At 46.1% G+C, this 27,524-nt stretch overlaps 1 protein-coding gene across 2 annotated transcripts in view; it reads right to left on the bottom strand.

The window, feature by feature from the left end:
* PUM3 (pumilio RNA binding family member 3) overlaps positions 1-27,524 on the bottom strand; it is a 211,189-nt gene that overhangs the window by 37,503 nt on the left and 146,162 nt on the right. For both annotated transcript variants that reach the window (XM_078675717.1, XM_078675718.1), the window contains 3 exons: positions 6,647-6,727; positions 3,321-3,463; positions 604-826 (listed from right to left, as the gene is read on the bottom strand). In XM_078675717.1, the coding sequence (XP_078531843.1) occupies positions 604-826; positions 3,321-3,463; positions 6,647-6,727 (447 nt within the window). The remainder of the gene's footprint in view (positions 1-603; positions 827-3,320; positions 3,464-6,646; positions 6,728-27,524) is intronic.

Here is a 27,524-nt window from a genome sequence, read left to right as displayed (position 1 = left end):
TAGTTCCTTGATGGCAGCCTTGGCTGGATACAAGTCATCCAGTCAAAAGGATGATAATGTAGCTGTGAGCCGGAGTAGGGATAGACACAAGAGGAAGGAAAGTCATTGAATAGGATGCAAGCAAATGACTCTCAAGAAATGGGCTGAAACAATAGCCCTTTGAAAGCAGTCTGTAGCTCAACCCACACAGGATATAACCCATACTCTCATTGAGTGGCCAGTGATGTTCAACAAGGATCATATTGCCTCAACATTGTGGTCTTTCCATTAGACACCAGTGGTTCAGCAAATGGTCTATGCGCATCATTCACAAGGTATTCTACCGATTAAGACCAACCTTCCAGCGTGTCCCAAGAGAGGACCACGCTCCTCCAGCTCCTTTTTGCTAAAATCCTACAAAAGTTCACAGGTTATAAATCGGTGGAGGATCATTTTCAGCCCAGGTGAGGCTTATCTGAAACTCACTACCAGTCAACCATCGTGCGATTCAAGATAAAGTACCATTCAAGCCCAATCACTAGATAGCAAAATAGGGACACCAAGTGAGCAATTAATATATTTTACTGGTAAGAACTACAATTTGTATTTTCAGTACATGTTTACCTCTCCATCGATTCCACCTGCAACAAACTCTTCTGCCGCCATGGTGGCAATGGCATCCATAGCAGGCTGGGTGTCTCCAAGAGCAGACTCTAATATACTGGGAACAAGAACACAGGATGCTTTGTCCATAACAAGCTCTCTTGCATGGTCCTCCAGGTATTTCAACAGGGGAGGGGACACAGCTTCTAGAAGTTCACGACGGCGGACCACAGGGTCTTTCTTACTATTATAAAAAAAAAAAAACACAAAATGGTAAGGAACGCTTAAGTTCAAGCTTTTTTTGGTTTTCATGATGACAATTACTCAGAAAAGAAATACTTTTATATGTGTGAAATGCTTTCTACTGCAAGAATGCCAGTTTTGTTTGTGTTAATGAGTACCCACAGGGCCCTGAACTTGATCCACTCTGTGATTAGTAACCAGGGCAGATCGAAGATGGTCTGCGAGGCTGAGCTGAATTTAGGAAGATTCATCAGCACTCGGGCTGCCACATTTTGGAGAGTTTCTAATTTGTTTAGTAGGTGCTGCTAAGAGCCTACATACAGAGCAATTTAGTAATCTAACCTCGAGATTACCAAGAAATTAATAACTTTTTTTCGCAGCTCTAAGGGAAGAAAAGGAATGATCTTCTTTAAGACTTTTAATATAAAAAAAAAAAACCAAGAGGCTGTTCCCCGATTTATATAGTTGGAAAAAAGACAATTTAGAGTAAAAAATGACCCCTGGCTTCCTTGCTTTTTGAACCGGAACTGGAAGTGAACCTAGATGGGAGGGCCACCATGACGTATTCCAGAAGGAGGCATTACTGCCAAACTGCAGCACCTCAGTTTTCTCGGAATTGAGTTTCAAGCAATGTTTCAGCATCCACTCAACAATGTTCCTCATGCAGATGTTAAATTGCTTAGCTATTTTTTCTGGATTAGACAAGACTGAAACTACTATTTGGGTGTCATCAGCGTAAGAAAGTACTGAAAAACGACACAATTTAATAGGCTCAATAGGAGAGATGATGTACACATTAAAAAATGGGGGGACTAAGTGAGCATCTGGGTGGGACCCGGCACAAGATTGAGAAAAGATCTGAAGTGACTTTTTCCAGAGTGGCAACTTGCTCACGGTTGGACAGAAATGATCCAAGCAATTCCAATGCTCGATCCTTGATGCCTATGTGTATGAGCTGGTTGATCAGAAGAGAATGATCAACCGTATTGAACGCGGCCGAAAGATCAAGTAAAATCAAGGCCGCCTTCCACCCTTGTCCACAATGGCTCGTATTTCTTCCGTTGCAGCGATTGGGTCTGAACTCATGCTGCTGAGGGTCAAGGAGTTTGGTAGATTCCAGAAATGCCATGATCTCCAAGTTCATCACTTTACCCTAGTAGAAGCCTGACACATATGTCGTTTTGCTACAAAACTCTGGATAAAAGTATACAAGTTTGTTCAAAATGTGCCATTGTTCACGTTATTTCAGGAGAAAAGCAGCTAAAAATAAATATTTTTAAGATGGGATGAAGAGTGGACTAATGGTGCTTTGGAATTTAGCTTCTCCAGCACCACATTCTTTAGTCTTTTAAATTTCCCTCAGTCATTGCACTGCATAGTTTATATGTTTAGATTTATATTAAATCCTAACTGCAAAATTATTACCTTAAATCTACACATCCACCAATGTCTTACGTATTCAATTTAGCGTTACATGCCTTTGTTTGTTTTTTTACTAACAAATCTCTCAAAAATACATGTAAAAACTTTGCAAGTTAAAAGTAATTCAAAAACTCTATACCACACAGATAATCATTTTATTTAAATGTATTACAGCGTGCCTCAGAGGGCTATCCCAGTTGTTAAAGGGCCCGAATCAGAGTTCAATGTAAAGTTCACTAATGGGCAGTATTGCTACACACTCCAATGGAGGGATTGATGTAGAAGGTAGTTTGCCATGACTTTATATTCTCTTGCGTTTGGCAGACTGCCAATTGAAAACACGACCAAATGAAAGTCATTTTCTTGAGAGCAAACTGCTTCTACATTAGCATCTACAGTCAAAACATGAACTTAACAACAACAGAATGAACCTTTCCATTTTTCTGTCATTGTCAGTCATTTATTTATTTCAAAATATGCAGACGAGTTGGCAGCAACTGATATTCACCCAGAACAAAATCCTGAGTTAAGATTTGATGTTTTTTTTTGTTTACATTTTATAAAGGTAGAGCGGAATTACACAGTCTCACATGCAGCAAAAAATAAATTAACACTAAACAAGAATCAGAAAACAGTATATATTCCCAGGCAAGTCTTCTTGAGAGATTGTCATTTTAAAAGGTTCAATTAGAGACAAAGCTCAGAACACTTTCTCCTTTTCAAAACTTGATCTAGGGCTGCACCTGCACTCACAGCCATGTCAAGAGCATCAATAGGACCCTAATAAAAGTGACTTCTAGAGAATAACTATATACAACTTGTTCTGGAGACAGCCCTTCCAAATGGAAATAAGGGATTACTGAGATTACTCAATGGGTCCCCCAAAGAAACATGAAAGACTTAGCCCGCCAAGATTTCAACCTGAAGGTAACACATAGATACAAGCATAGACCAATCAACTTCTAAATTATGATTTAAAATAGCAACCACAGTGACGCACACTATAACCTGCACACAAAGCCAACTCCCCCTCCCAGTACAAGATATTTACAAAGTATTGGTGTGGCATTTACCTGTGCGTGTTCTCATCGCCCTGCTGCAGAACTTTCACAAGTTCTGGGAGGAAATGCGCATTATTTCTAGGGCTCAGTAAATACAACAAAACCTTCTTGCCATATTTGTTGTTAATGATACTTGGCAGGGTACCAATCATCTCCTGAAAGGGAAAATACAAATAAAATTACTGGCTGACAACTTTGTGAACACGAAAAAAGCTTTTGCTGCTCTGGAATATAAAGAGAAAAATGCACTTGAGGCACAGGAAAAAATTATTTATCCACACAATCGACTCGGGACAGGACTTGCTTCAATGAGTAGAATGAACATATAGGTTGTGTATGATATACAATACGTAATGGAGATACAAACACCTTCCTCGTCCATCAACAAAAAATTCTAGTAAACTATAAGACATGGAAAGTGCTTTTGGGTATTGACTACCCTGATAACAAACATCCCCTTTCTTACCCTATGAATACCTGTTTAAACTCACCCTTAAAATTATGCAGTATTGTGAATTATGGCCTTAGAGAAGGGTAGCAAATAAATCGCACGCAGGCTGAAAAATAGTAACCAAGGGCGAGCCTGTGCCTAATGGGCAACATCAGTTTTCAGCACTGTTTTCTAAGGCTTTGAAAAATAAATTCCAAATTTCACAGATCGAGTGAAAAAGATTTGTTTTGAGAAAGAGAATACTACCTTGCAAGGTCAATTTTTTAAAGAAAGTTACTGGAAATAACCAAAATTACAACATACAGGGTACACAGATTTTCTCACTAGAAAGGTCTGTGCTCTCCAACTCGTTTGTGAGATGAGACCTTGCACAGAATTGTGAAGCGAACTCACATGCAACTTCGAAACAAAGCAGGTGCAGAAGAGGATTTTTCCAAACCTCTCAAGGGTAGGTACCTCACTAGAGCACAATACAGTAGTAAAATCCTTGCATCCAGAGTGGCATTCGATGTCACATTAGTTTCATATAATGCAGCTAAATAAATCCATGCTTGAATCTATCCACTCTCAAAGGGATTAAAGTACGCTGTCTGGAATGGTCTTGGTGCCAACAAGCAGTGTGGCACTGTGAAGAAAGAAGACAGAAAAGAGACCCAGAGAGGATTCTAGGTTGGCATCGGTGCAGTGAGCTAAATCTATTTTCAATATTTTACTCCATGTGATCTGTTTTCGGAGAAAACGTACACACCCTGAATACCATTCAGAACATTCACGCATCTCCAGCAGGGAGTCACGGTTAGTTAATTAGATTCCAAAAAGAATGCGTTTCCTCTTAGCAAGAATTACGTGTAGCCTGTGTGCAGAAAGTGGTGTCCACATGCTGACCAAGGATAACTCAAAAACCGAGGCAACGGCAAGCAGGTTAGTCTTCCATCCAGCTACATAACTACTACCAAACAGGACGAACAGTAGGCCTTGCAGAACCTACATCCACCACGACCAGACCTGCACTGTGAGGGCCAAAGAGTAGGCGCTGGAAGACATTGGTCATTCTGCTGAAACTTAACCCAGACAGGCTGCAGTTCTGGCAGCAGCATGAAGCTGAGGCAAATCGCCTGCAGCCGGACTGAGGCAGTACGAAAACAAGCTTCATTTCACAAAACTTTAACAGCGGACAGCACCACACTGCAGACAACGGCAAGCAAGACTGACAGCTGCAGGCAGTCAGAGGCTGGGGGTACTCGAAGCACAGCATAAAGGGCCTACTGCTCAACTTGTAAAATAATAATTGCCGGGCCTTAAGAGTTCCTCAGAAGCCTGACGGTGCTGCAGCTGAAGGTTGCTGTTGTCAAATGCCAAGTCTGTCCCTTAAATGATTCAAATTTGTAGCCATCACATCTGTACTATAGATGGGGCTGCACGGACTGTCAGTAGCAAATGATCCGAGGGTGCGGATGCCTGTTGCACTCCCTGAACACAATATGTAATAAAGCCCCCGAGGTTTACATGTATATGTTTGGAAGTTTATATGTGTTTCAATGCGTCTGTGAGAAGGCAACAAAATACCTCAATGTTTTAATACTGTCCTTGTGGATTTAAGTCTATTCATGACTAGTTGTGTACTGGGATAACCTTCATAGAGGAAGATCTCTGGATGTGTGTGGAGCGTCCATGAGTAAAGATCACTGGGTATTACTGTTTGGACATAGGTTAAGCAATGGGTCGCCGGACTCAGGATGAGTTACTTGCGGGTCTCATACCTGTGTTTTAGAAATGGGGAGAAGAGATGGGGCAGGGGGTGGGGTGACTGATTTTATGTGTTTCTTCCCTCTACATTTGCCTACATGGAGAAATGTGCCTTTATTTAAAAATATGGGAAATCCTCAGTCAGGACGACATTCCTAAACAGGGGATTCTGTAACGTATGGGGAAGGAGTTTCTATGTTTGAATCTCTGAGCTTGGTTGTACATCCAGGGTTGTCTGTGGCAGTGTCTGTGTTTAGAGGGAGGTGCTGAGTTTCTGTATTGGCTATCTGATGATTCTTGCTGTGTTCTGTGCCACTGACGTTATGGTATGTGTGGATTACACAATCCATTAATATTTCCTGTATTGATACAACATTTCCTCCATCAGAATTATACTGGTGAAAATTTATTTTGGAAGCATGCATAAACTTTGCCCGTTTTGACGAATGTTCAGTCCAGATTTTTAAAGGCTCAACAAGTACTTGAAATGTTAGCCTACCCTCTGAATTAGTCACGACGGAGACCTGGGATGAAACCTAATGTTTTCTCCAGCAGAACCAGTGCTAAGGCGTTTAAGATACTGAGCACGCTAGTAGATTAGGTATAGCCTCTTGATACTAAAAGTGAACAGATGACAAATTTACATAGTACAGGTAGTTTGAAATGGGAATTATCTTACAAATAAAAGCACCAGAGTGCTCTAAACCTCTGGAAAATATGTTGTCAAATATATCTGAAGTCAAAAGTAGAACGGTTATATTTGAGCAGGTTCAAAGTGAAACAAATAAGGACATCATGGGCATTAAGTCAACGATCTGCTTGCCTATTTGTTGGACATGGCATTCCACTGTAAATATGTTTGCTTAAGAAAGCTTTTAAGCAAATAGTGCGGTTGACTGTTTAGTTAAATAAGCATACTTGAAAGGTTTGATTAGATTCAAATGTTAGATTTGGCAATGTTAAAATAACGGAAGCATAAATTAAATGCAGTAAAACAAATCTCACGGATAGTGGGAATGCGAAGACAAAAGAGCAACATTACTGTTTGGAGCAACATATTAAACGGTTTGGAAATCTTATCAATGCATAAAGTCATCATGTTCATGATGATTAATAAAAACAGATAATCTCTTCAACTTACGGATATGACCAACTGCTTCACAAGCTTGGTATCATCAATGGAATCGAAGGCTGCCAGCAGCACCAAATGAGAGAACTCGCCCTGCAATACGTGGAAAAATGTAATTGAAACTGCATCCTACAAATGTGTGTAAAAAACATACAGCAGGAAAAATTGCCTAAACCTCAGATTCCAGTGCATGTGAAATTCAACCCCCATTGCGGATTCGTTAATAAACCAGAATGTTTACTAAACAGACCATAAATCCAGATGCCTTAACCATAAACCGCTACCATGACTGCAGTAAACCACTCTTGATAAAACTGCAATTAAATAGTTCAGACACCATAAGAGTTGTTATCAATAAGCTCATACCAGCACTATTTAACTTCATTTGGGTCCATGTTTTATCCCACAAAGGGAACACTGCTAGGTTTTTGCAACAACATAAAGAGAACTTAAAATTCAAAACTGGGAATACAAAAACAAAAAACTATTTTGAAAATTATTGTCGTTTACCAATAGTCCGAAGGCCACTATATTATTCCACTCCAATTAGATAACGAAAGGGTTACTTACCCTTAGGGGTCACTGGCGTAACGAAAATTGAGGGGGCCTCCCTGCAAGGTATGTACAGGGGTCCCCTCCGGGCTCAATTAGGAGCTCTCCTGACAGAGTGCAGGTGGGGGGGCCCCCTGGAGCTTTGCCCCCCCCGCACCGCGTGGGCCTGTGTTACGCCCCTGGTAGGGGTAGTTTTGCAGCTTGAAGAAGTTTCGGGGATCACATGCTATGCATTCTTCGACCATCTAGTGGTTTGGAATACTCTTAGCCCTCTTTTCCTCTGCTTTTACTTGGGGGGGGGGGGTGCGGAGGGGGGGGGGGAAATAGTCTGTGGTTATTTGGTGCTAAGCCCATCTCTCCAAGACATCCCAGAGATCTGCCCGGAAGCCCGTGCTCACCAGCTTCAGATTGGCGTCTTGTTTTTGATGACTCCTCTTGTCCTTATTGGTTTCTCGCTATGTTTGAAAGGTTGGCAGTAATTTTCGAGTTGTGTTGCACCTCATTTCCAGGGGAAGTGGTAGGTTGCATGTGAATCCAGAAAATTCAAGACGCTGCAAAGGTACTCCTATTGGTATGAGAGAACATTCAATTTTTCAGCGTGAATCATTTTGGATTCACATGACGGTAAATGGATTTTGTAGTGAAATCCATGGTCACTTTTGAGGTGGAGTCCACATGAGGTTGAGATTGCGAATAGACTTTCAGTACTCTTGTCCCTCCCGTGATTCATTTTCACTTGGATGTCCACACAGTAGTGATTTGTGAAGGTGTGGGCGGATGACCACATAGTCGCCATGCATATATCCCTTATTGAAACGTTTGCTAGGAAGGCCATGGCGACTCCCCTTCTCCATGTAGAATGTGCTCTGGCACAGCTGCCATTTGATTGACTATCCATCTTACAATGGTGCCCTTCACCACCAGTGAGCCTTTGTTTGAATATGCAAAAGATGCAAAGAACTGACTTCCTTTGCCCTTTCTAGGTAGTATATCACGGCCCTAAGTACATCTAGCACACGCAGGGATTTTTCAGCTTGGATTTTTGGTTGTTGGAAAAAGGCTGAGAGCTGAATTATCTATTAAAGTAGAATTGTGATAGGGCCTTTGAGAGGAAGTGTGGGTTGTCCCGTCTGACTACCCTATCCTTGTGTGTTTGCAGATAGGGAATAGTTAGCGCTGGCAGCACGCTCATTGAAGGTCAGGAGCTGTAGTTCTGCCTTGTAAAGTGGGTCAAAGGGTTCCTTCATTATTTGAGTTAGCGCCAAGTTATGTTTCACATGGGCATCGGTGGAGCTCCCCTTTTTGCTCCTTCTAGAAAGCTTTAATAACTGGGTTCATGAATTCATGAAGAAGCTTCTCCCTATATGTCCTATTGTGTACGCTACTATTGCAACCCAGTGTACTTTAAGTGAAGCATATGTTAAAACATTATCCAGAGGGTACATTGGGTATTTGACCACTGTGGTGCCCTGTTGTGGAACAGTTTCTTTTCTTTGCGCCACATAATATACCGCATCCATTTAGCTGTATAGCATTTTCTTGTGCTTGGCTTTCTAGCTTTTTTTAAGGATGTCTACGCATTGTATTGGAAGGTCCAGGTGACCATACTATGTACTCAGGAGCCAGACTGTTATGCTCAGTCTGTTGGTTTCCAGGTGGAGGACTCTGCCTTCCTGCATGGAGAGCAGGTCGTGTGTTGCTGGTAGTCTTTTTACGTTTCCTTGCACCTACTCCACTAGATCTGAGAACCACCTGTATTCATTCGCCCACTGTGGGGCAATTCATATCAGTGAAATTTGCAACTCTTTGCGCTTGTTTATTATTACAGGTATGAAAGAAATTGGTGGAAAAGCATACACACATCTCTGTGACCAGTCAATCGGGGCATTACTTAGGGAGCAGCAGTGTGGGTGCCTGGAGGCGGAGTCTTGGCATTTTGCATTTTCTGGAGTTGCAAAGAGGTCAATCTCTGGAGTGCCCCACTGTTGTAACACCTCTGTAAGTACTTGTTGTTTAGCTCCTAATCGTGTGATACAGATGCTGGACTGCTTAATTTGTCTGCTTCCCCATTTTCTATGCCTGGCAAGTGTATTGCTATCAAGGTTATTCTTATTTGACTGGCCGATATGCAAATAATTTGGGCTCATTTTGACAGCACATGCCACCTTCCTCCTCCGTGTTTGGTCAGCCATAGTATTGGGGCTTTGTTGCCCATTTGGATTTTTTACTGTCTTTTGTCTCACCTGCGTCTGAAAGGCCTTTAGGGCCAGGAAGACAGCCTTGAGATTCAGGACATTTATGTGTTGGATCGCTTCTTCCGCGTTCCCTAGTCATCTGATTTTGAGCTCTCCCATGTGCGCTTCCCAACCTGTGTGGGATATGTCCATGATGATGGTCGCCATTTGAGTTGGTTGTATGAAATGTCTGCCTAATATTGTGGTATCTACATTTCTCCCTGTCATCACTTCCTGTACCTTTTGCATTACCACTTGATCTTCCCAACTCTCCGTCTCCGGTGAACATTGATTTTGGATCAATTTCTGAAGTTGTCTCATATGATATCCTTCGTGAGGAATCAGTGGGATGCAGGAGGCTACCATGCCCATAATGTTTCCCAGAGTCATGTCAGAGACAGACACTTGTGGTATCAGTGAGCCTGTTCTGTGATCGAGACAATCCTCTTAAGGGCGAGGAAGGCTCTTGCCTCCAATGTGTTGATTATTATTCCCAGAAAGATCTTTTTTCTCTACGGTTTTGTTGATGACTTTTTTTTGTTTATCGTGACCCCAAGTCTCAATGACCATCCTGAGGTTGCTCTTGCATTGTAAAATATGCTTGCCACGAATAGCCAATTGTCTACATAATGCTGCCACTGCAGCTTGGCATTTTGTAAACACCCTAGGCTCTAACTTGATTTCAAAGGGGAGCGGTCTAAATGGATAGTGGTTTTGGTTGACGATTAACAACTAACATCTGGGTTCGTGGTTCATGGGAATGCATCAAATAAGTGCATTTTAGAGCTACAGTTGCCATATATTCCTTTTGCTGCAGCCACAGCGGATTTCCTGGAGTGTTACCATTTCGAATATTTGTGTTTTCATTCATTTGTTTAAGAAGCAGAGGCCAGAACTGGTTGTAAGAAATTGTCTGGTTTTAGAATTAGTAGTAAATCGAGTAGTTTCCCTGATTGATTTTTGCTGTTCCTGCACTTCTTGTTGCAGACATCACCCTTCTTCTTGCGAGTGAGATCTTTTCGTTGATCTGACCACCAGTAGTGTCTTTATAAGTTCTATGCAGTAATCATGTTGGATGATGTTGAGGATCCAGTTGTTTGATGTGATTTTCTTATACTCCTGTAGGAAGGCCCCTATTCTGATGTGGTAGGGCAGATGTTAAGTGGAATCACTTGTTTGAGGAGCTTGCTCCTCTGGCGGACTGACCTCTCCCTCTACCCCAAAAAGGCTGGCACTGGGTTGCTTGGAGCAGACACTGCTGCATTGTTGACTGCTGTTGCCCTTCGTGTTGGTTGGGTGCCTGCAGCGGTGTGCTCTGGAAACTTCCCTGTCTAGTTGGTATCTTTATGGTGGTCTTGCCATAGCCACATTGATGGAGTCTGCCACTGTATTTGCCAGATGTGTAGTGGGTCCTTGGAAGTGTGTTTATTCTTCTTTTCCACCCTCGGGTTAACGGTCCTGCAGGCGGATGGCTCCCTGAATGCCTCTCTTCCTCGATCTAGAATGCTGGGCAGCATCGGGAGATGCTCATTCTTGCTTTGCGAGAGTAGGAGGGTTTCTAGAAGAAAGTAAATCCACGCCTTCTCTTCTTCCAGCTGGTCCCCATACCGGTCTGTCACCCTTTTTTATCACAGAATTATACATGGTGATGTTAGTGATGTATTGACTTCCTGCTTTCTCTAAGGGAAGTCCTCCACTAGTGTCCCTGTGTCTGGACCAGTGGGGCTCCATGTTTTTCGACTGCACTTTGTACAACATTTTTTTCGGTATAGAAGCACTGTCTTCTTCTTCACTCAGTAGCCAGAGTTTCCTCAATGATAAGCCTCCCTTTCTTCCATGCCTGCATAGAGGTGTAGTGTGCTTGCCTCTGTTTTGCTCTAGTTCTTGGCGACTTAGGAAGGAATTCTGCACACGCTTTGCAGGTCTTCAGCACTTAGGACAGAAGCTAGAGGGAACGTACTCTATTGACTGCCCAGTCTGTGCATTCTCCGACCATGCGGCCCTGTGGTCATCCATCCAAGTGTCCCACTTACTTTTTGGGGGATCTTCGATGTGTTTTCAGTTAGTTCTCTTTTTACATATGTCCTTTGCAGTTGACTTTTTCCATGTTGTCCTCAATGATTCCGACTTCTTGCTGTTCTTTCCCAGCATCCGCAGAGCTTTAGCTAATGCTTCAGGACCCAACTGCGGAAAAAAGATTCCAAAGATGGCAACTACGCACAGGGGCTTAGGGTTGCACGTCTCATGTCATGGAGGGAAGGACATACCACCAAATGACCACAGGCAGCGTCCAAAAAACAAACAAGTGAGAAAAGGAGGCCTACGAGTATAGCAGACCCAACCACTAGATGGCAGAACAATGCCCAGCATGTGAATCTAGAAAAGATTCATGCAGCAAAACAAAGTTATCCTTTTATACATTTGAGGCGCTAAGTAATGAGGGGGAGCATTCCAGTCTTACACTGTGAGGTGGTTTGATACAATACTTAAGAATCTAACTTCACATTTAATCAGTGCTTCTGCCAGGAGAAACCCTTCAAGCACGCAGGTCAGCTCTCCACGACTCTAGTTGTCAGAACAGCAAAGATGCAAGCTGGAATCCACATTTAGAAGTACTCTGGATGAATGGAGACAGCCAGGCCAAGATTCAGCTCTTGGCAGCAAATCTGCTCTGCAATGATGTCCAAAGTTACCAGTAAGTCCAAATGGTTGCAACTTAAAGGTTCAAAGGGGAACAGCATTATCCCTATTTGGTGGTCAAGGTTGGAAGCCATGCCTGCTCCAGTTTAGGAAACAGCTGAAGACGCACATCTTTAAAGAACACTATATGTTAAAACAATGGTGACACTACCAACCAGAATATAAGATCCTTAAGTATTGCCCGGCGGTGTCGCCTCTTGAACCCACAAAGAAATTAAAGTATTGAAGAGGCAGGCGCTGGAGACTGGAAGGCAGGAAACAAGGTTTTTATTCTCTCCGGAGGAGAACACAACAAAACGGGCAGAAGGTATCGTTCTGAGGTGCTCTAACTGCATCCCTGAGGCCTGGCCTCTTATACACAAGTTTATCTCTTTATTGCACGTAACACATTCTCGTCGATACTTTGATGTACGGAAAGACATCCTCAGAATCCCCCCTTCCCAGCCCGTTCCCACGCAAGGTTACAGTGGAAGTCCCTGCCCCGTTCACAACAGGTGATGATCATCGCGCAGCTGGATATTCCGCCGATTCATGGAGTGTGTGGGGTTCGATCGGATCTCGTAGGGCGGGGGGCTTTGATCAACCCGGGGATCCCTTGCTGGGGGGAAACTTTCTATTGCACGGGGAGGGGCAAGGAACAGTATCGGCAGAGCTGGGTGTCGGCCTGGGAACGAGGAAGACGAACGGGCACACGGGGAAAAGGGGGTTTGCATCAAAGGGCCGGGGATCATAAATGGGAAGAAGGGAGGTGTTGCGCTGGGAACAGGACGAGGGCCCGGGGCAGAGCAGCGCTGAAGAGGGGTTTTATGATTCGCGGCAGGTGCAGGCAGGGGGGTTGTCAGTATGCGGGGGATGCCGGCGAAGCTAGGAGGGGGAGAGAGGCGTGCTGGCTCTCGGCGAGAGCAGGGAAGCCATGGTGTTCAAAATGGCGGCTGTTTTACGCGCACAAAAAGGTTAAGGAGAGCAAGAGGGCGCCGATAATGTTGACGGTCTCAGCCCAACTTTCAACAGTCCCCCCTTTTCAACATATCTAGCCAACTTGCTTTACTCAATGTCAATTTTCATCAAATTCCTAACTTCGGTATCATACAATGCTCTCATGTGTTCGCTTCCAAAGTCCACAGTTTTGGGAAAAATACAACTCGCACATAAAGAACACATAGGTGGCAGACATTGAATTCCTAAGCACAGGCCACATATTACAACTACGGGAATCAGGATAATGGTGAGCAGTCTCCAGCCCCAGCTTTTGACGGTGTCCCAGAACCAACCACCAAGCGACCATTCTTCTTGCTCTTGGTGAACTTCCGAAGAGAGTCTGTGAAGATGTTCGATGGCTTTGTACACTGAGGGTGAGTTGTCCGGTATGTATGTGCAACAGCTGGACCCAATAATGCGGCATGCTCCTCCACGGTCCGCCAGAACTACATCTAGAACGAGGCGGTTCTGAAGAGCCACCAAACGGACCGCTTGGAGCTCGGCAGTGTTGTTGGCAAAGATGCCCGCTGTGATGTTCATGGTCGTCTCGACTGCCTGAGTCAAATGTCGGATGGCACGGCTGTTTGCCATCGGGCCCCAGAGGGGGACGAGTCCTTTCATAGCATCGAGGAACTGCGCCCCTGTTGAGTCGGCTTGTTCAATGTCTTTGGCTCGTTTTTGCCTGTGGTGATTCGCTGGGGCTACATAAGTCGGAGGAAGGACGAAGGAGATGTAGCAAGTGCCCCCCCAGCCTTTGGGGAGCCAGGTGTAGGCCTTCGTGCCGCAGATGAAATACATGTTTGGGGATGACACAAAGGAAGGTGGATCCGTGGAATCCAAAGTTCTGGTAAAGCGGCAAGCGCTGCGACCCACCAGCTGTGTCCCAAGTCCTTCTACACACATGTGGCCTGTGACGTTGATGACCGACAGGGCCACAGTCAGAGTGGCAGCCGTTCGTTTCCGCAGATAGGAGAAGGTGGGTCTGGTTGGATTGTTGAACACCTGCATTTCGATTCGTTCTTTAGCCGGGATGTCCATTTGGATCGAGTCGCTGGGGGTCAGCGGGCAAAAGTGTGTCTTTGTCTTGTTTCGCCCGGCCCCGTGAGAAGAATGTGCTGCAGTTCTGCTGGAGGTGGCATTGCCCGTATAGCTCTCTTGCAGGAGGATCAGCCAAGCAAGGCAGGAGCCGTGGACAGAGAAGGGTGAAGGGATGAATGGTATTGAATGTCCAGTGGCATGGGGTAGCAACCCACAGATCCAGCAGTTGGTGGTATTGGTGGCAAGATTGTGCTGGTGAAGTAGCTGCACGAAAGAGTTGTTCCAAAACTCCTTTCGCCTCTCTCTTAGTTGAGGAGAGAGCGAAATTAGATAATGGTCCTTCATGGTGGTAGGCTGAGCAGTGGTTAGGAATGTTTCGTGAGCAGGTGCATGTTCTTCCAAAATCCAGAGCGTGGTCATGAGGAGAAAACAGAAGAGGATTGTGATGAAGAGTGCAATTGTCTTTGAGCTATGGAGTCTGTCTGTTCTCGGATTTCTGTAGTGGGTATTTCCTGCTGTCCCCGTCGGCTTCTTGTTTGGCGCTTCCATCATCTTCTTATCTGGCGCTTCCATCATCTTCGTTTTCAAGGTGCTCGGTAGTGGGCAGGACCACAGACTTAGTTTTAGCTTCTCTCCAGGTAACCCTTGGTAGTTTGGGTCACCGTTCTGAGATCCTTTAACCTAGTCCGTGGCCTACTTAGCCGAAGCTCCCTCCTTTCGACGCAGGAAATACCCTTCTCGAGATGGCACAGTGGGGTCAGGATGTTTTGAAAGTTCAAGTGTCTCAGTATCAGGATAGCAGTTCAACGATGGTCGGTCCTGGTTCAGGAGCTCTTCTTGGGTGTTGACGGTGTCTGTCGTGGCCAGGGCTGGAGAGACCCTTTTGCAGTGATGAGCGTGCAGCCAGTGTTTCTTCCCCTCCACTCGAAGTGCGGTCCGAGTGGTGATCAGCACTTGCCAGGGGCCCGTCCACCGGGGTTCCAAACTCTTTGATCGCTGAAAATTTCGGATCAGCACGAAGTCCCCCGGCTGGATGGCGTGACCCGAACCCCCGGAAGCATCGGGGATGGCCTGCTGCACCTGCTGATGAAGGACAGACAAAGTTTCAGTCAATTTGTACAGATAATCAGACATTAGGACGTCCGGAACGTCATGAATGGAAGTTGGTTTCGGGGCAGACCAGACGCTCATGGGTCGACCGAAGACAACTTCATAAGGGGTTAAGTGATGTCGGGTGGGGGTAGAGCGCATCGATAGCAATGCCAATGGGAGGGCGTCTGGCCATTTCAGGCCCGTGGTAGCCACTATTTTGGCCAGTTTAAGCTTTAGTGTGGCATTGTGTCGTTCGACAAGCCCAGCAGATTGAGGGTGGAAGACTGCGTGGAATTTCTGTTTAATACCCAGCCCATTTAGGATGAGCTGGATAACTTTGGCTACGAAGTGGGGGCCATTATCACTCCATAAAACACGACAGAGGCCATAACGGGGGAAAAACTCCTTTAACAGAACCTTTGCAGTGGCCATAGCGGTGTTGTCACGGGTTGGATATGCTTCCACCCACTTGCTAAATGCGCACACCACGACGAGCACATATTTCAAGCCTTGGCATCTGTCTAGCTGGATGTAGTCCATCTGCAGGACTTCAAATGGGTGGTTTGGGACCCCAAATCCCCCCCGGGGTACTACAGTTCCTTTCCCGGGGTTGTGTTGCAGGCATATTAAGCATTGTTGGACCAGGCGTTTGGCGGAATCTGGGATCTTGTCATTGTGCCAAACCCTGGAGACAAGTTCGATCATGGGGGCTGATCCTATGTGGGCAGGGGAGTGTGCCATGGTTAATATGGGAATCAAGTATGAATCAGGTAGCAACCATCTGTTCGTGTCTTTTGTCCGCCAGCAGCCTTCATCGTCTTTCAATCCCACCCGTGTCCATTCAGTCAATTCGTGTTGTGTGCTAGCCGTTTGTATGTCTCTAATTGTGTCCTTGGCGTCAGTCCAGTTTTCTGCTTGTGACCTGGTCACGTACATACGTGTTGTCGTTCTATTTTCAGCTGTCGTTCGGGCGGTGATGTCGGCTAGTGCATTTCCCTGTCCAATAATGTCTGTCACTTTCTTGTGTGCCTGGCATTTGATAACGGCAAGTTTGTTGGGGAGGAGGACAGCTTCGATTAAGGCGGAGACTAGATCCCCGTGCAAAATGGGTGTGCCGTGTGAGGTCAAGAATCCTCTCTCCCTCCAGAGGAGCCCAAAATGGTGAACCACCCCGAAGGCATACTGGCTGTCGGTGTAAATGTTCGCTGTGGTTCCTGTTGCCAGGATGCAGGCTCGCGTCAAAGCAATCAGTTCCGCTGCCTGGGCAGATCGCTGGGTGATGCGGGCTGTTTCGACTACAGTTCGAGCCGTGGTGACTGCATAGGCAGCGGAAGTGGTACCATCGGAGAGTTTGATGCAAGAACCGTCCACCCACAGCTCCCCGTCGGGGTCAGGGAAAGCCGTGTCTCTGAGATCGACCCTACTCCTGGTCTGTTCGTCCGTAAGAGTCACGCAGTCATGTACGGGGTGCACATTGGGATCGTTCTCTGGCAAGGGTAACAGAGTTGCTGGGTTCAGTGTGGTGCATCTTTTCAGGGTGATATGGGGGGCAAGCAAGGTCAGTTCGTATCCAGTCAGTCGTGCACTCGTCAGATGTTGCGTCTTGGTTTGGTTCAGGAGGGTGTCGACTGCATGGGGTACCAGTACCGTGAGGGAATTCGAGAGTACAATCCCCTCACTCTGTCGGATAGAGATTGCAGCAGCAGCTACAGCTCGAAGGCAGGCAGGCAAGGCTCTGGCGACAGGGTCAAGAGTGGCAGAGAAGTAAGCGCACAGTCGTTGCTTAGGGCCGATGGCCTGGGTCAGGACAGATAAAGCGCACCCCTCCCTTTCGTGAGTGTAAAGGGAGAAGGGCTTTTTGTAATCAGGGGTACCTAGGACAGGGGCTGAGCAAAGGGCATCTCGCAGTTCTGTGAAGGAAGTTTGACACTCAGGGGTCCAAGGGAGTGGGAAAGGGACGTCTTTGTTTAGCAGAGAAAGCAGTGGTTTTACAACGAGGCTGAAGTTTGGTAACCATTGTCGGCAGAAGGAGGTGAGGCCTAATAGGGAGCGAACCTGCTTCTGGGTCTTAGGGACAGGGGTATCTAGAATGGTTTGGATTCGATCAGGGGTGAGTTTTCTTCCATCTTTGGACAAAAGGTGGCCTAGGTAAGTGACCTGGGGTAGGCAGAATTGCAACTTCTTCTTGGAGACCTTGTGGCCATTTTCCGCAAGGAAGTGCAAGAGTTGAATGGTGGCGGTAACCGCTAGAGGGGTGGTGTCGGCCGCCAAAAGGATGTCATCGACATATTGTACCAACACCACTCCGTCGGGTAACTGGACTTGGTCTAGTTGTCTTTTGAGGGCCTGGCTGTAAATGCTAGGGCTTTCCGTGTAGCCTTGAGGCGCTCGGCAAAACCTATATGAGCGGGCTTTTAGGGTAAAGCCGAAGAGATATCGGCTGTCTGGGTGGATGGGGATGGAGAAGAATGCGTTCTTGAGGTCGATGACGGAAAAGGTGGTGGCAGTGGATGGAATCAAAGTCAGGATGGTGGTGATGTCTGAGACCACAGGGTACTGGGGTACCACCACTTTGTTGATCTCTCGGAGGTCGATGATAAAACGGTATGCTTTCTCATCTCCCTCTCCCTGCTTCTTGATAATGGGCAAGATAGGGCTGTTGCAAATGTTGCTAACTACTTCCTCTACCACTCCTGCGTCTATCAGTGACTGGATAATCATTACCAATGCCTTCTCGCCCTCTGGCGATATCCGATATTGTGGGAGTTTTGGGAGTGTTGCGTCTGGTCGGACAGTAATGTGCACTGGGTCAATTAACATACGCCCTACGTCCGAATCCGCTTTGGCCCACAGATACGGAGGTAGAGTGTCAAGCAGGGATGCGTCAACGTCGGTGATGGAAAACATGTGTCGGGGAGAGCAATGTCTAAGCAGAACGGGGTTGTCGTAAAGAAACACTCGAACTCCATCTTGAGAACACCTGATCGTCGCTCGGAAGTGTTTCAGTAAGTCAAGTCCCATAATGGCGTCAGGGCTATTGGAGGAAAGCAAGAACGTGGTGTCGGTGGTGTTGTTTTCTACGTCAAAGAGAATCGGGGCAGACAAAGGGTTGGTGGAGGGCGTTCCATCGAAACCTGTCGATGTTATGAGTGAGCCAGACAAGGGTGCCCTCGGAATCAGTCGTTTAGATAACGCACTACGTGTTGCGCCAGTGTCTACCAGAAATGGAGACTTGGTACCCAGGACCTTAGCAGTGACATAAGGGCCCTGCTGGTCAACATAGAGCTCGACTGGATCCCTCCCTCGCCCTTGGCTGTCCTATGCGAAGGTGTGAGTGTCGTCAGTCAGATTGTTGATATTGGTTCTGCCTGGGTCGATCGAACGTATTTGGTCTGCTTGATCTGTCGTTAGTCGCGTCATTTGGGGGCCCTCGTTGTTGTCCCTTAGGTCTCGGTCCGTTTGCTACATCCCTGGGGTCTTTGTTTCTGATCATTTCCAGAAGAACTGGGCACTGGGATTTCCAATGGCCAGTCCCTTTGCAGAAAGCGCACTGGTGTTCTCTAAGGTCTGTGCGTCCACTGTAGGAAGTCAGAGTGCGGTCCTGGGGAAATGTAGTCTTAGGGACGTTCGTCTGGTAGTTTCCCCGATATTGGTCTCGTCCTATAGTCACCCCTTGCAGTTTGGCAATCATCACCCTCTCTTTTAAGTCCTTCTTCTTTTTCTCTGTTGCCCTATCGTTTTCATTTTTCTGATGCTCATAATATTGGGCCATTTGGAGAATCGCCGTAGGTTTGGAGGCTGCCCAACTACTCTCGCTGGCCTGTAGTTTCTGGGAGATTTCCGACGATAGGCCCTTAACATAATTCTGGACAAACAAATGGTGTCCGGTTGCAGTGGTCATGTCCTGGCCGCTGTAATCGGAGAACACCGTTTCAAACCGGGAGAAGTATTCCGATACATCCTCCTGGGGTTTCTGGCGACAGGCTGTTACTATCGACCAGTCCACTTTCTTTTCTGGGATCAGGGTTTTTAGTTTCTCTACGATTTTATCTGGAAGGTCTAGAATGGATTTCAAAGGCTTTTGTCCTGGTCCCCGTTGTTTATCCAGATCATTGAGTTGTGACCAGGTATGTCCAAACAGCTCAAGGTGGTCGACTTTCCGGATTTGCTTCCACACATCAGCTGGTAGACATAACCCGAAGAACAAGTCGATGTCAGCCAGGGTCATAATCGTTGAGCCCAGGGCTGTACCCAATTCAGTATAGAAGGCAGTGGGGTTTTTACGTAGGTCGGGTAGAGATTTCCGGAATGTCAGTATCTCTTGCCGGTCCCATGGCTGGTAGACCCAGTTGTACACTACCCTTCCCTTCGCATCTTGGTTGTTTGCATCATCGTGAGTCCCTGTACCCCGGGGAGGAACCCAGTAAGGGGCAGCCTCTCGTATCGGCATCATGGTGTTAGATTGCTCGGTTGGTGGTTCGGTCACTACGGAGGTTGCGGATTTAGCTCCCGGCTTTCGTTCAGTGAGGTGGCGGAAAACCTCAAGCGTACGCGTAAGGAGGTCCGACACATCACACTCGCCCTCATCCCCGATATCGACCTTCCGGTACAGAGTCCTTAGGCTCTCGGGACCTTTGTCTCGATATCGGTCCTCGTATGCATTCAAGACATGATAACACAGTCGTACGGTAAAATGTCGTCTGTGACTCCCTGTATACGAGCTGAACATATCTGTGATGTACTCTTCATCATCCTTCCTTTCTACCAGTGTCCTTGCTATTTTGTCGATCCCCGCTCGTTCATCTTTGTCTAGTCTGTTTGTTCTTGCAGGGCCAGCCCCTCGAGTCTCATGGTCGTCTAACGTTGTTGTTGATGCGGGTTTTAATACAAGGGGTTCGGCTGGCACAGAGGCCATTGGGGCCGACGCTGTGGCGGTACCTTCGTTTGTACCTGGGGGTGGCGCGTGCTGCGCCAAGGGTTGAGAAGGGGCATATGGAGGGGGCATGTAGATGATAGGAGGACCTAACAGCAGGTCCTCATTGGCTCGTTGTTTCGAGGGTAAATCAGGGTAGAGCATGGAGGGAGTTCTAACCGGACACTGGCTTGGCGTTTCCATTTCTAGTTTCTGTTTAGCTTTCTCTCTTTCCTTTATCTCTTTTTCTAGGTTCTGGGCAGCTAGGTGGGCTGCTTTTCGCAGCTCTTTTTCCAACCTACTCTCAGTTTTCCTTTTACGTTGTTCAGTTTCTTTTCGCCACATGCCGAAACTGTCAAGCATAGTGGGTGTTGTCTTGTTTTTACCCAGGGCAGTTTCTAGCGTTTTTATTTTATCATCATCGAAGGATCCTATCAGGGGCCACTGACTTTCTTGACCCTTTTTCGTATATTTATGCCATAGTTTACTATAGGCTATAGCGGTCAATCCATGCTTCATGAACATGTCCTTATTAGGGGTGCCTTCCAGTGGGGCTGGATGGTCCATCTCTAATAAGCGGTCCGGGCTAAACAGGCTACTAATCAGTGGGGAGAAGACAGACATGACGGCTCGTAACGAGGGACTAAAAAGTCAGCACTGCCTATCTTATCACTAGGTGCAAAGACTGGACAGAATATTTCTATTCTACGTTGTTTGCAGGCAGTGAATACCTCATGGATCAAAATAACAAAAGACCAATAAATAACAATGGGGAGAATGAGTAGGTCCGCAAAGATCTGCGTTACCTACCCTTTTCACTGTCTGCAAAAAGGGTGGTCTCTTCCCTGTTTGCAGACAGGGAATCTCCAGGAAACAATAGTTTTGCGAACAACAGTTCAGTTTCAAGTAATTATTGAGTGGGGGAGAAAAAATAAGCACGGCTGCTGCCCTACCTATCCTCCACTGCTTGCAAAGAGAGAGCCCGTTGTTTCTCCGTTTGCAGACAGTGAATCTCCAAATAAATAAAAAGAGCAATACTAGTATTTTTAAACAATCAATCAAGCAATCAACCAATCATTTCGCAACTTGTCGTGATTACACGACCTTACCCGGACCGCATGGACAGTTTCTTGTCTTCCGAATCCAGCGCCCGATCGTCCTCTCTTCTCCGTTATCCTCGCGGCACTCCTGATGGTTCCCAGTCAGGACCGTAGATCACTCGAGAGAGGTCTGTTCGGAACCAGTGAAGTTCGGATGATCGGCTGTCAGACGAGGGTCTATCGGACAGACGCGTTCCCGATCGTTGCAGTCGTTCACTTTGTCGTCAGGACCTCTCCCACTGGATCCATGGGTCGCTGATGGGCCCCACGTTGGGCGCCAATTGTTAAAACAATGGTGACACTACCAACCAGAATATAAGATCCTTAAGTATTGCCCGGCGGTGTCGCCTCTTGAACCCACAAAGAAATTAAAGTATTGAAGAGGCAGGCGCTGGAGACTGGAAGGCAGGAAACAAGGTTTTTATTCTCTCCGGAGGAGAACACAACAAAACGGGCAGAAGGTATCGTTCTGAGGTGCTCTAACTGCATCCCTGAGGCCTGGCCTCTTATACACAAGTTTATCTCTTTATTGCACGTAACACATTCTCGTCGATACTTTGATGTACGGAAAGACATCCTCAGAATCCCCCCTTCCCAGCCCGTTCCCACGCAAGGTTACAGTGGAAGTCCCTGCCCCGTTCACAACAGGTGATGATCATCGCGCAGCTGGATATTCCGCCGATTCATGGAGTGTGTGGGGTTCGATCGGATCTCGTAGGGCGGGGGGCTTTGATCAACCCGGGGATCCCTTGCTGGGGGGAAACTTTCTATTGCACGGGGAGGGGCACGGAACAGTATCGGCAGAGCTGGGTGTCGGCCTGGGAACGAGGAAGACGAACGGGCACACGGGGAAAAGGGGGTTTGCATCAAAGGGCCGGGGATCATAAATGGGAAGAAGGGAGGTGTTGCGCTGGGAACAGGACGAGGGCCCGGGGCAGAGCAGCGCTGAAGAGGGGTTTTATGATTCGCGGCAGGTGCAGGCAGGGGGGTTGTCAGTATGCGGGGGATGCCGGCGAAGCTAGGAGGGGGAGAGAGGCGCGCTGGCTCTCGGCGAGAGCAGGGAAGCCATGGTGTTCAAAATGGCGGCTGTTTTACGCGCACAAAAAGGTTAAGGAGAGCAAGAGGGCGCCGATAATGTTGACGGTCTCAGCCCAACTTTCAACATATATAACAACAAAGTAAAAGTGAATTCAACTTTTTGAACTCAACTACCTCCTCAATCACTTGCTGACTGCACGTTTGCCTTTGATTCTTTACAGCCCTCTGCTGCTTGTGGCTATGTGCGTGCTATACAACTACCATGAGGGCATACTCACTTATACATACAATCCTTTATTTTTTCCCATTTTTTTAATACAGTTTTATAAAGCGCGAACTAAACCCCAAACATCCGGTATCAGAGCGCTTTACATGAGCACCAGTTTCATTACAGATGGACACATTCATTTGAATTTTTGTTAGGCACAGGGAGAGATATGCCCAGAATCACAGGATGTTGAGCTGTCGTTGCTGAGACTTGAACCCGGTTCCCCAGCTTTGAGGTCGACTGCTCTAGCCCCAAGGCTACATCCTCACATTCCAGGGATTCTGGTGCAAAAGCCACTAGTCAGACCATCGGAAACTGGCCATAGGGATTTTGTAAGACAGAGCCCATCAGAGGTCATTGTTTCCACAAAGGCAAACAGCAACAATGAAAGTGAGTGGGATGAGGGAGGTGCAGGTCAATTAAGACAGGGGACACCTACTTTAACAAAGGGAAAGGGCTGGAAGCCTTTCCTCATTCACAAGTAGAACAGGTTTCAGGAATGTTTCTGCCAGAACTCTAGAAAAAGGAAGCACGGTTGAGGACCAGGTGCTATCCCAGAGATACCCTGAATGCAGCTAAGAGTAAGATCATTATCAAACGCAGTGATCTGTTTACTAAAACCAACTTGAGAAGAAACTAGAGACACAACCAACTTCTTCATTACCCCATATAATGCACTTAGTTCTGAGAAATATAAGATCCTTAACAAACACTGGGACATCCTATTAGTGGAAAACACTCTGGCCCACATGTATCAAAGTTCCATTTTGCATTTTTTAAATAGCGAATTTTAGGTAATCGCTATTTAGGAAACGCAAAATGGTATGTAAGAAAATAGCAATTCCTACAGAATCACAATCACAATTGAGGGATCGCTATTAGGAAATGCTACTCCATTGGTTGTGTGATAGAACCACGAATATGCCTTTACCATGCATACCTTTACAACGAATTATGATTTGTTAAGGCATGTTTGGTAAACAAATATTCGTGGTTAAGGCTTCACAGGTAAGTCTTAACCCTCCGACCCCTGTCCCCGGCCTAAGTCCTAAAACTACCCCACTCCCTCCGAAAAACCAACCTCCTCTTCTTCCTCTCTCCCCCTCCCCAAGTCTTAACCCCTCCCCCTGAGCCCTAAAAACTACCCTGCCCCCCTCAGCCCTAAAAACTACCCTGCCCCTCCTAAACCTTAAAAAGTATTACGATCTCTGCTTCCCGCCCTTAGCCCCGACAGCCCCCCAAAACCACCGCCCTGAACCATTTATCAAGACGTTTGGCTACAAGATATCAGACGAGGAGCGCCAATTTTGAATATCCCAATAGGGACATTTACCCACGCCGGAGGATAGTGTGTGTCGGAAATATCACCGCATGTTAATAAGTACCAAGAAAAGCCAATAGAGCCTTGAAAAAGGCGCATGTACATTAAACAGAGGCGACGAAACACGTTTTGGCTTTGGGCTTTCAACCAGTCACAGTAACTCACATAAAAGAAGGATCAAGACAAGAATAAAAGATTGAAGATTCCAATTATTTGTTTGGTGTCGTGGACATATGTTCTGGTTGACGTACTTTGCTACTGCTGCCCCATTAACTTAGCTATAAATCCAATGCGTGCTAGGGAATGTTGTAAACACCTAAAACGACCCCCTCCCTCCCCCCCAAAAAAACACCCTCCCCCAGTCCATAAAACTACCCAACCCCCCACCCTAAAAACTACCCCCAACACCCCAGCCCTGAAGACTACCCCGAAACCCCCCAGCCCGGAAAACTACCCTGAACCCCCCAGCCCTGATAACTACCTCGAATCCCCCCAGCCCTGAAACCTACCTCGAATCCCCCAGCCCTGAAAACTACCTCGAATCCCCCATGCACCCTGAAAACTACCCCAAATCCCACCAGACCTGAAAACGACCCCAAATCCCCCCCCCCCCGAACCATGTAAACTACCCTCCCAAAACTCGGCCCCAGCCCTACTTACCTCACTGTGTCGCCTCCACTCCTGATCCTTCCTGCTGCTTGGCTGTTGGTTGCTTCCTGCTAGTAGCTAGACCGTGGTTAAGGCAAGCATGGTAGCGCTTGCGTAGTCCAAACACGAGTGGCTGAGGCCACGGTGTTCAACTTTTTCCCTACTCCATTCATTCCTATGGCCCTAAGGCCCATAGGTGCAAATGATTTTGCATTACCTAATTTGCGATTACCAATTAATGCAAAACCAAGGGTGCCCGAGGGCCTAATGTCTCCCTGAAGCACTCAAAAAAGAAAATATGTGCACAAGTAAAGCGCACATATGCCGAGGGTTATGTGTGCGCTACATGGCACTTTGAAAAATTTTTTTTTGCGCATTTCCAAAAATTGCACATGTTTACCACCGACCTGGAGTCAATGGTAATAGCATTTCCTAAAATGCACTGCCAAAGCCTTTTTTCCATTTATCTGGAACGCCAATCTTGCATTCGCAAACGGTCAAATTTAGCGGATTCAGACCATTGGTGAATGCAAAGTTGGTTGATACATGTTGCCCTCTGAGAGGAGCTATCCCCAATAAGCCAACCTCACACATGACAAAGGAAGAACATTTAAGGAGTCACTAAATGAGTTATATGAAACCATTCACCCCAAACACATTGATGCCCACACCACCGAAGGGCTTCCACAAATGTGTGCAGTGCAATGTCTGTTGATTTGCGAAGGATAGGATTACAACTTTTCAATACACACTAACAGACAGCACAGAATCACCAAATTCATGAATTGCAACACCAGATATGTGGTGTGCATTAGCTAGGAGTGTGGACCCATTTACAATGGGAACACCATCAGACCCCTAAAGGAGTGAATCCAGGAACACTTCAGGGAGATCAGGAGTAATAACTGTAGCTATCCATTTGCAGTACATTACAACACCGTACACAGGCATAGTGATATGATCAACACCTGCTTTCATGGCATAGATACCTCCGACCTCATGCCCCGGTGAGGCGACAGAACACTGGCAAAAAGGCAACTAGAGAGTCAATGGATTAGCCAGCTTAGAACAATAGACATGGGTTTAAACACAGGCAGAGAACTACATGTGTTTTTGAGGGACTGACTGTAATATACAATGTAATCCCTTGTACACTATCCATGTATGCACAGGTAGAATGTACTTTGACCAACATGAAGATGTACTTTGTTTTTGAAGTGGGATGGACATAGAATCCATCAGGTCATGACAATCTATATAAGAACCACTTATTTTCACTAATAATGGTGTTGACTTATAGAGAATAGTAAATACAATTCCTACATATTTTATCACATCTCACCTAGGTGGTGATGACCTTTCCTGTGCACCCCTTTGGGGCTCTGGCTCCCAACTAGAATTATCTGCTATTTAACTTGTGGTTTTTGGAGTGTTTCTCCCACACAAGGACTTGGACCGTACACAGCAGTATACTTCAGTCTTTCGAAATTAGGTCCCATCTCCCCGCAGCTCACATGGGGCACAAATTATTCATTTAAATCCATTCACTCTATTCCCACGCCTTTTGGGACAGTTCGTACTGTTTACGGCCTTACTTTGTCTATTGTAATACTAGCTCGTATCGAGAGCTGTTTCCTGCACCAATATGGCAGGGACAATAGCTGTATGGCAGCTACTTAAACACATGCCATACAAGGCATGCCCTCTCAACATTGATTACAGACGGACACAACGTACAAGGTAAGAATATACCCTCATCTCTCATTTGGCACCATAATGTGGAGAAATGTGTTGATATACGAGTTAAGCAGGGGTAATATGGGGCCCTACCTCTCTTTTATGCATGTCAAGGCCATACTGATCGACTGTCACGCAGCTACTTAGCCATCAACATCACGTTAGAGGTATGATTTATATGTCTTGACTATAGCATGTGTTTATGTTTTGCACTCACTAAGAGCAACAAAGACCTCAACTGAGCCAAGCACAATATACTCTAGGAGCCGCATGAACTTACACTGTGCCTAACTGGACATCATGTGATTAAATTCTAGTTACAACATGATTGAAGGTCTTCAGTGTCTAACACAGAAATTGATGCTTAACTGCCTATTACTCTGGTGGCGGTACTACTATTTCAATCTGACTGAGCTTATGGGATTCTTGAACTGCAGGAATTTAGTTGCACTGCAAGTGAGGCGGCAGATTACGTGTGACATATTCAGAGTAATCATTACAGTGATACTAAAAATTGTTAGGGGATCAATGGACACAGTTGCTCTGTGTTTCTTATGTAACAATGTCAATATAAAATGAGGAAGCCGCTTGAGGGCGTCTAACTTTTCATGTTCAGCAGCCTGGGGGTGATTAGCTCCAGGGGTTTGGTATAAATGAAAGGCGAGCTTACACTTACTAATACAGAAATATACGTCCCTTATTTGGCGGATACTTTGGTGGTCTTTCTACAGATTCTGGAGACATTGACCTTTGACTCCATGCCATTTTGGTGTACGGCTTAACACAACTACAGGTATTCCTTAGCATCTGCTTCAGTATTCGAACTGGTAAGTACCTCCACGATACACCACATTTATTCTTGGTGTGACCACATGACAATTATTCTAAACAGGCACCGTGTTGCAATTTCATTTAATCCCTTTTCTGGTTAGGTACTAGCTTTAGGAGGCAGGCGGCACTTCTTTGTAACTTTGGAGACTCACATCTTGGACATTGTCAATCTTGTTTTTGCATGGCTGTTTTCACTATGGACTACGTAGAAGGTTTTCATTTTCTATGCACCCTGGTCAACAGATCTTTCTACATGGGTGAGCCACAATTACTTGCCTCTTTTAATGATCTACTCCCTTAGAGAATAATAATTGTATCTTTTACCTTTGCCTTCAAAACTCACAGTAACATGGGACTTCGCGTATATATCATTTGCAGTCTTGGACAAGTCTAAGTGACGAAACATGTGTCGGCTGCCGTTTCTTTTAAGTTGTGTTACAA

This window comes from Lissotriton helveticus, chromosome 2_1 (genome assembly GCF_964261635.1).
Source record: "Lissotriton helveticus chromosome 2_1, aLisHel1.1, whole genome shotgun sequence".
Lineage (NCBI taxonomy): Eukaryota > Metazoa > Chordata > Amphibia > Caudata > Salamandridae > Lissotriton > Lissotriton helveticus.
The sequence above is the reverse complement of the archived record's forward strand: the minus strand, read 5'-3'. Positions and strand labels throughout refer to the sequence as shown.